Source organism: Papilio polytes, unplaced genomic scaffold (genome assembly GCF_000836215.1).
Source record: "Papilio polytes unplaced genomic scaffold, Ppol_1.0 DF820889.1, whole genome shotgun sequence".
Lineage (NCBI taxonomy): Eukaryota > Metazoa > Arthropoda > Insecta > Lepidoptera > Papilionidae > Papilio > Papilio polytes.
The window spans coordinates 195,250-205,170 of NW_013528315.1; the positions used below are offsets into that span (position 1 = coordinate 195,250).

The window sequence follows — 9,921 nt, forward strand, 5'->3', positions numbered from 1 at the left end:
CCAGCCGGCAACGCTTGCTGGGCTCAGCACCATACACGAACAGGCTCGACCCTTCGTCACTCTACATGTACATAGTACGTTAAATAACCATCCATATATCATATACTTTAACAAGCAGCTATACCTACTAACATTTAACATTCCACAACATTTAAGTTACTCAAATGAAAAATTAATAGGAGTATTTACGGTAACTTGCAAAAAGTCGTCTCATCACCAACGCAAGCGGCACTCGACACTTCTAAAATAAGAGTTAACGAGCATACTCACCGAACTGGCAACAGAGTTACGTAGGCGCGTTACAGGTGATCTCGAACAAATGTATCTGGTCCCAATCAGTAGCCTGTGAGATTGGCTTTCGTCATATTTTTTCGCCGCCAGAGCCTAAATGTAATGAGTTAATATACCAACTTTTTAAATGTCATAGACCACCGGCATGCATCCCGCTGTTCGACGAGGACGACGCTCTCGAGTACGACTAATTACTGGACATACATAGTACATACATTCAACATATATTTCACATGCTTTAGTGACACCTTTGAGAACTTCTCAATAATTTTTTGATTAAATGTAACTACTGTGTTTTATAAGGACACAATTATCAGATGTGCCCTAGACCCCAGGTAGTCTATTAATTACATTTCCAAGTACAATAGATAAATGATGTGTTGCCAATTGAAATACGTATATAGTCCAAAATTCAATAAGAAAACGAAATAACACGAATATGATATGAATCTACACAATCGCATCGTTGTATGTACTTACATCATTGCCTAAATCAATAGAGAAAGGGAATTTCCGGTCTTCTTCATCACTGACATCTGCAACAGGCAATACTAGATTATAAAAAAAAACGAAAATTGCACTTTTATAAGTAGTACGACGAAGGTCGACTTCAAAATAGCAATAATTATACAATAAATTATTGCCTTCTCATAAGTAACTTATAGGTAGATTATAATATATTGTCGACTTCAATAGAAATGAAAAATTAATCTAAACAGCTTTAAATGTATGTCTGTAATCACAGGTTTTTTACAAAACAAGCATGTTTCATCATCAGTTTAAACACTAAAACTTTCCAAGATTAATCATAAGACAATTAGTGACGAATATAATTTCTCGTTTATGTTCAATTCGGCTTTTTACCATTAGTGCTGTCTTTCTCTTCGGGTTTCCAGGAATTAAGCTGCGATTGCTGGTCATCGCTCCAAGCTTCGACGACTTCCTCCTCCTGTAAATAAATATTTGAATAAAACAAAACCCAAATACTTGATGAATCACTAAGCTTTCAGCGTACTGTCGACACTATGTACTATATCTGGTACAAACCGTTCTAAAACATACAATTATAGGAACTTAAAGCGAATTTTAGCGATAAGGAATAAATTTCTGGTGTTTTTGAATGGAAACCTTGAGGATTTCTTCAATGTTATTTACAATAGTATCGTTCGAGATGCAATTTTTTTTTCATAATATAAGGTGGCAAGGAACGAGAGGCCACCTGAATTCGCCGAGAAAGTGATCGCTGCCCATATACATCTGCATTTGCAGATGCGTTGCCTACCCTCAAAGGACATATTCCCTTTATATGTGTCTCGTCCATCGTCAAATCCATTTTTCCTTCCCATCCCTTCCGTATAAGAAAATGGTGGGAAAGAAAAGGGACTAACATTAGGCCCTCGGCACCACACTCATCAGACGAAACGCGGAATTAAGTATAACACCGGGCGAGCCTGCCCATTCTTGCGAAGATGTTAAAAACAGTGGTAGCGACACCACTGTTGAATATAAATGTACCTATAAATAAAACATCATCATCATCACCAGCTCACTATACGTCCCCACCGAGGGGCTCAGAGCCTACCCTAATACGGGGTGACTAGGCCATAGTCAACCACGCTGGCACAGTACGGGTTGGTTGACTTCACACATATCTTTGAATTTCTTCGCCGATATGTGCAGGCATCACGATGTTTCCCTTCATCGTAAGAACGTCGGGTAAATAACGTACATATGAAAATTCGAAAAATCGAAAATCACATTGGTACATGGCGGGATTCGAACCCAAGACCTGTAGATTACAAGTCAAGTGTTCAAACCACTGAGCCACCGACGCTCTAACAGCTTCTCTTATAAATAATCATATAAAATAAATAGCTAAAAGCTATAAATAGTTGTTAGTTTTTTTCTTCCCTATTCATTTAAATAAAACTACGAGTATGAAGAAAAACACACCGGTAACAGTATTGTCCAACAAGCAATATTGTTTTCGTAATAATTTCAAAGCAAGCACCAATATTTACATACGTCAAGCAAAAACTTACAAACCATTCGAATTATTATATTACACCGCTAATATTGTTAGTTATTACATAAAAATATCACTCACACGAACTTATGTCAAATTTGGCAAAAAATTCAACTATGAAGGAAAATATGTGAAAGCTGGAATTTGTGTTAGAAAATAAACTAAATGTTGAATATGTCTTATAAATTATGGCGAACGAGCAAGCAGTTCACCTGATTTTTAATGACTACCTCTACCTATGGGTAGTAGTAGCAACAAGCAAATGACGTGCGTTGCAGATGTGTGGCCTACCTTTACTTCGGACAGAGGAGTGGGTGCGTACTGGGCGAGCACTGGTAGTATTAAAGGCACTCACGTCAGCCTCACTAGTTTGATTGGACACAAGCAGCACCAAGTCGAGCTGGCGGTGGTATTGTAAACTCCACGCGATGCCGACCGGGCATGTTGTATACGCCTGGATAGACTGCTCGCTGAGTCGTACCCAAACACCGTCTTTGTTCTCCACCTTGACACCGACAGAAGCCAATATTTGTAGATATACTAGCCTTTTAGCAGCTGCTCCGCAAGCACAGACGCCCTCGAGTACTCGAAGACCACTTTTCTTATCGTGGGATCTAGTTTTCTCTGCATGAAACATACCCTATGACTTCAACCTATATCCTGTACCCCTGGCAATGTGTATGCAACACTTTAAGATGATTGGCTGAGTAGTTATGGAGTTAAATCGACACAAACTTATATTCGCATTCATTATTGGGATAGGAAGTCTTCGCAGCAGCTGGCGCATGAAATCTCTCAATCAGACCATACCATAGACTAATTAGACTTACCTGTTAGTAGGGGAGCCGAAGCAGGGACTATGGGCTTAAGACTCGGTATAACCTAGGGCAAAAATCTTGCACCCAAACAATAACTTCTACCACTTATTGAGCAGTCCATATTCGCACGTTTCCGGCAAATGCCATGCAAACCGACAGAGTAATGTTTTCCGTTATCAGAAACACATTGGCCATAAAAATATTAATATCCAATCCGGTCCAGTATTTCTATCAAACCGTACACTCTCTTCGTCCCTAAAAGGGCATTCATCATTCAACCTATTTTTCCTTTTATACTCGTCAAATTAAAAAATATGCCCGCAACGCTCGAGTAAGTCCTCATTTAACCTCTCGGTCTCCCCTACTATATAATTATAATATAAAATATCCAAATACATACGTATCGATTGCGGTTTGCCTTCTATATGAGGTAAGTCTTATAACTTTTTTTCGCATCTTAATTCAATACAATCCTCTTGCTGACATGTTCTTCTGTTTATTAAAAATACAATCTTAAATACTCGTACTAATATTGGTTAAACTGCTTGCTCGTTTTCTTTTTTTTTTGTAAATAAAATTTGAGCAGCAACAAACCAGTAACATAACATTAAAATTATATGAAAACATTTTTGTTTATGCCATTTATCTCACATTTTTATATCCTACGACAAGAAGAACAGAAACATGCGCAAGCTCTAATTTACCAATAATTTTCTATCCATTAGAATCTTTTCTTTATATATTTTAGTAAAATATTCCTAATAGAAGAGTATTGAGGATTAGAAAAAAACATTTGTATCCCATAAAAAAGCGACATCTTTCATTATGTGATTATTTTATAACTATTTGCAACACCAATATAATGGAAATGCATTTGCAATATTACCAAACATATTGAAGCATGGGGGATGCAGGTAGATAGAGGAAATAATTAAGGGGTGTAAATTTATAGAAAATAAAACAATACTATAATATGAATGTGTGTTCGATAAAATCAACTCGGTTAAACCCGACGTCCTATCAACCATTGCATTAAAAATGCTGTTCGTACCCTATGCCTTCAAAAACCACTAGAAAGATTTTGATGAAACTTGAATAGGCGATTCGACGACCGCCACAATAGAATTTTGCTTAATTTTTTTTCTGGTACTAAAACAATTTTTAATATTTTATTTATATATTCGTGTAACGTTATGTTGTCTTTGGCATTGCTGCGGGTCCTGGTTTTAGGTAGTAAGATAAATTTATTACCTCTTCAACAAAGCCAACGTTAGAGTCTGGTGGTATACATCCGACTTCCTCCGATTGCAGACTGGGGCTGGAGCGGACACGCAGCCCGGCGCTGTTGTTGATACCGAAGCGACGCAGCCGTGACTGCACTTCCTCCACTTGCACATCGAGACCTTCATTCCCTGACTCGAATGGGTTGTCTTTGCTTGGCTCACCCGATAAATTCACTTCGAACATTGCTTCCTGAAATAGAACATTAGTATATTGATTTAATTAATTAATACACGGCACCGATTAGTTTCTGAACCGTCCAAGCTCGCATCCCTATTTTAACTACCAAAAACCAAGTAAAACTATTCCAGTGGTAAGTTGCTGTTGAATTCATTGAATTGAACGGGTTCATCGAACCAAGATGAACGTTTACTATCAATTTTTGAGTTGTAACGATGGGAACGAGAGTAGCATTTTACCCGACGTGCCAACTCATATATCAAGTGGTATAAAAATATGCTTACAAGATTAGTTGGTACATGATCCAAGAGGCAGGTGCCAACATAGTCCCCGGGCTCTTGAGGCACCCAAGTTGCAAGGTACGTGCCGTCGCTTTGAGCATTCACCATCATTGGTTCAGACATCATGGTTTCTTCATCATTGCCGTATGCCGGGTTGTTCTCTTCCCACCACAAGCCACTGGCCAATCGGAGCTCCTCGAATGAATAATTTTGGTAGGACTGTAAATGATAAGTTTTTGAAATAAGGCAATTAAAAAAGAAAACACAATTTACTCACATAATGGATAAATATAAATTCCTATCTATCCTCAGCCCCATCAAATCACCCTTCGGAGAGCAAGAGGCAGAGAACTAAATAATCATCTAGTTAAGCGCAGATTAGCTCCACTTCACGCCATCTATGACGTCTCGTGGTAATACACTGATGGAGGCGGCGAATTTAGAAACATTTTCCTATTGTAAGCTCAACTACAAAATCAAATCCAACCTGCATCATAGTAATAGAGTGGTAGCGTGCACTATCCCGAACTGTTGTCTGGTAGGGCACGTTGGGCATGGTCTCTTCTTCTTCGCCTTCCATGTGATATCTCCTCTTGCCTCCTACATTATTTCTTAAGCGGAGGACAAGAATCTGCAATTAATATAGACAAATTAGAAAACCGTACTAACATCCTAAATGAGAAATTTTGGTTGGATGGATATTTGTTATTACATTCCAAAATGACTTATCGGATCTGGGTGAGATTTGGTACGGATAACCAGATCTTAATCTACATTGCTGACAAGTAATCTACAAATAACGATGTTCCCTTCGCCTTAAAATATCAGATAAATATGGTAGTTCGAAAATTAAAAATCACCAGTGATAAATTAAAGATGTAACTACACGGAAAAGCTATAATCGCTATAAGTTTTTATTCTCGTGATATATCGATTTACCAAATCAACTCCCCCACTAATTAGATTCGCACACGTTCAAGGCCGACCTGTAGCCTCGTGACGCGATGTTCGCTACTACATGCTTCGAAAATTAAAGCTCATTTGAAAAATTATTCTTTGAAATTGGCATCTTTTTAATAACGCAGTAACGATCTATGAAATAATTAATGCTTATACGTACAAAATGATTGGATTTTTTTGTTAATTTTTCCTCAAACTAACTTTAGCCAACGACTAGAATAAAAAAACTCGTATGATAGATACCAAAATATTTTGTTTTGTTTTATCTTGTCATTTTTAATTGTTATTTTGAAAGTAAGATATAAAATTTCACCGAAATGTTTTACTGGGATGAATTTAAAAAATTCAGAATCAGTACGTTACCTAAGTATTATTATATGCAATTACAAAAAACTGGAAGTAGTTTATTAAAGAAATGGCGTTAAACTTACCTCAACTTTAAGCGATGGGGAGATAACAAGGTCCCCGTACTGATCGCGGATGATGACGCTCACATTGATAGGGTAAGTTGGTTGTGTGCCTGAACTAATTATCTTCAGTTCGCATTTTGAAGGATCTACATGAGGCATGGGCGCCAACCAGTGAGCAAGACGCCCGCCTGCAGTGTTCTCAGCACCCGCCACGAAATCAAGCAGGAACTGTTTTTCAGCAGATGTACTCCTGCACAAAGAGAGAAAAAATCTCCTGTTAATCAGAAAAATAGTCTACTACGTAAGACTATCTAATGGGGAAGATATTTGAGACAGAGCAGTAAAAAATCATATTATAGTCAACTCTGCAAAATGTAAACAAAGATTAAGCTTCAGAAACTTGTATACGAGTCTGGCCTTAAAAATTTACTAACACGTATACCTCCGTATGCTTCCGGACGAGAATCTATGTATACGTGTTTTGAAACCAAAGGCCTAGACAAGTTTCTAAAATTTTATAAATGTATATATTTTGCAGCTGACTGTACTGCTAGTGTGTGAACAGACTGTTATTGTCAAAACAATAGTAATCTGTCTCGACTCTTGTGTATCTTAGTCACTGTTCTGCCCTTCTGTGATAATAGCATAATTCAGGTTAATTGTTATCAGTCTAGTTCTGCACCGTACGTTACCTTTAAATAGAAAGCGTAGGCGTTATGCAAAATACATATAAAGAAACCATAGCTTGTTCTACGCGGAAAACTCACCCGTCAGGAAATATTAACAACGTTCTAATTGCACTAAAGGTTAAATTAAAATGCAATTTCCAGCCTTATTACACTTCCGTAAACACAGAACGAACAAAACTAAATTACAATATCTTACGATGTTAACAAAAATGACACTGAAATCGCGAATTCTGCTTACATCAAACGAATGTACAATAACAAGTACAGGAATTTTAAAAAGGTATCTAATTAAAAGTATATCTCCATTTTAATTAGAAGAACAAAGAGGTTAAGCGCTTAAAAGTTTTTAACTGGCTGTCAACGTAGGTAGCAATTAGTGAAAATCTCGGCCAGGGGACCTTGAACTGGGAAACCAAAGCTGCTCATAGTTTGCGTCTCTGGGAGAGAACAAAGCATAGACCTATCTCACTTTGTTATAACGAGAACGTCTAACTGACCAACGCACTATGCACCCTTGCACTAATCTTCTGTTAACTACCCGCCGCGACATTGTCCGCGAAAAATAAATTATTAAATGATATGTTTCGAACTGTAACCTCATTTTGTTCCAAACATCCAAATCCGTCAAACCTTAATAAGTTACGCGGTAGCAATATTTTACACTAGCTGTTCCCGTGCGACACCATCCGCATAAAATTATGAAAACTTTAATTTTATTGTATACATGTGTCAAATTATCAACTGCAAATGTCAAAATGACATGACATGACAACCATGGCAACCATGCTTCCTTAATGTTGGCAGCTTGTAGTTTATGGCCTCTATCCCACATGACGGTTTTTTTTCAATTTATTTATCCCCCAATTTAAAATAGCGTAAAAATACATAGCCTAAAGCGAGTCGTAAGTGTAGGGCTTTTTACTAAACAAAGAATTATTCAAAAATATGCTGTGAATGCTGACATCCTACGACACAAAGAAGTGTGTGTTTACGCTTTATTATATTATTATATTATATTATATTATATTATATTATATTATATTATATTATATTATATTATATTATATTATATTATATTAGTATAGATTAATAATATTAGTAAGAAGCAATGACTTTTCACTAATCAATCTAAATTTTATTAGTATTAAAAATGCAAAAGTTTAGTTGGATGGATGGATGTTTGGTAGAGTTTAAACTAACTTAAACTGCTGATCGGAGCTTGAAAATCTTGGCATAGATGTAGAAGATAGTTTGGAAGAACAGAAGGCTAATTAAGTTTTATTTTTTAATTCTGTGCGGTCGAAGTCTCATGAGAAATTTAGTGAATTGTGTTTAAAAAAAATTAAACTGTGTTTCATTTTGTGCGCACATTTGGCATTATTTTGATTTATATTCGACCTTTGATATAGTTAATTTGTACTCTGGTATTGTAACGTAAGCTGAGTTCTACCTCGTTACCTAAACAATGCATCTCCATTAAAAGCTTCAAACTTTGACCATCAGCTAACTAGTTTGTGCACCTGGTATCTACGAGTATTTAGCAACTCGAAATTGAATGTCTTATACCGAGATGTGTACACGGTTTTTAGATCTATTCTTTTACTGTCACTGGTGAAAGTAAGGTTATTTTCCTTTAGTATGTAAAAAGCATATATTCTAAGGCTTGTTGCATTTAACAGAATTCTTACTAACTTATTACACAAATTACTACTAAACAAAATGTAAATAGCTATAAGAAAACAACAAAAAAAAAAGGATTGTAAAAAAAGAAATCTTCAGGAATAAAGGCTTTATTATTATTATATATTACTAACATATTAATATGCAGCATGTTGCCTTCAAAACAAATACCTCTATCATATATGGTATTTAAGCAGAATAATTGAGACGCAGTTATAATAGTTTAAACTTACGAAGATGAGAATATCTTTCAAAACCGATAAATAACTTTAATGTTTTCAGTTGAAAATCCTATGCATCCGATATTAAACGTAGGTATATTAAAACTAGCGATCGCTCGCGACTTCATCCTATGGGCGCTTCATTTTCTAATGTGGGGATAAAATTAGTTCGATTGTTTTACAATATATCCAGAGTTTATATATTTCTGGTCCGACATTGACCTAAAATATGGCCACGGGCAGACAGACAAGCAGACAGGCAGACAAAATTTAAACACCGTATTTTCGTTGTCTGCAGCACAAACACAAAATATGGATCTTTTTCGATTTTACATTAAGATATTCCAATTTTATTAACTCCATGGGAAATAAAAATTCACCTATTAGAAGCCGGGACTAGCTGCTAGTACGAAGAAAGTATTTACAATAGGTATGCATCGTTTTTGAATAAATTATTATAGGTTATATTGAATATTAGAGAAGTAATTTAAAGGGCGGCAGTGCGTTGTGGTCGTTCACGGTTATGGTGGCCTACTTATTAAGATGGAGTGCGGGATGTGTGTAAGTGCATCTGTGTCTCGTAGGGCCGCTACTGCGCGGGCTCGACCTTTGTATCATACATCATAGGGATGAGACAAAATCGATTTATTAATTCCTTTTTAGAGAATTTACAAAAGTTTTGTCGTCAATATTATACAAAGCAATGTAAACATTTACTTAAGGCTTAAAACATTTAATCAGTCATCTTTTAGAAATACATATATCAAAGTTTTGAGTTTTCATGCAGTTTTTTATCACGTAATGTTAAAATGTACATGTATAAAATTACATATATTAATTCTTTGCTACCGACTACCGTATTGTTTTTTTTTCATTACGAGTAAACGTTGTAAACCGAATAGTGGGTTAATCCTTAAAATTATAATTATTTCTAAGACTAGTGATTGTTTTCGATAAAAGTCGCAAATAAACACTTAATCCTTAATTTCATACTCAACGCAAATAGTCTTAATGGTGGTAATTAACAAATATGCAAATTATAACAATTAAAAGAAATGAATGTCGATAATTGGTTTGTACCGGC

General features: G+C 36.0%; 1 protein-coding gene across 1 annotated transcript in view; it reads right to left on the reverse strand.

Annotated features, from left to right (window-relative positions):
• Positions 1–6,564, reverse strand: part of LOC106110065 (E3 ubiquitin-protein ligase MYCBP2-like) — a 17,138-nt gene extending 10,574 nt beyond the window's left edge. Inside the window, exons 1-9 of the mRNA XM_013291750.1 lie at positions 6,269–6,564; positions 5,365–5,508; positions 4,881–5,096; positions 4,387–4,608; positions 2,673–2,822; positions 1,156–1,240; positions 772–827; positions 271–384; positions 6–61 (exon numbers count right to left, since the gene is read on the reverse strand). Coding sequence (XP_013147204.1) covers positions 6–61; positions 271–384; positions 772–827; positions 1,156–1,240; positions 2,673–2,822; positions 4,387–4,608; positions 4,881–5,096; positions 5,365–5,508; positions 6,269–6,406 — 1,181 coding nt within the window. The 5' untranslated portion in view covers positions 6,407–6,564. The remainder of the gene's footprint in view (positions 1–5; positions 62–270; positions 385–771; positions 828–1,155; positions 1,241–2,672; positions 2,823–4,386; positions 4,609–4,880; positions 5,097–5,364; positions 5,509–6,268) is intronic.
• Between the last annotated feature and the right edge of the window lie 3,357 nt (positions 6,565–9,921).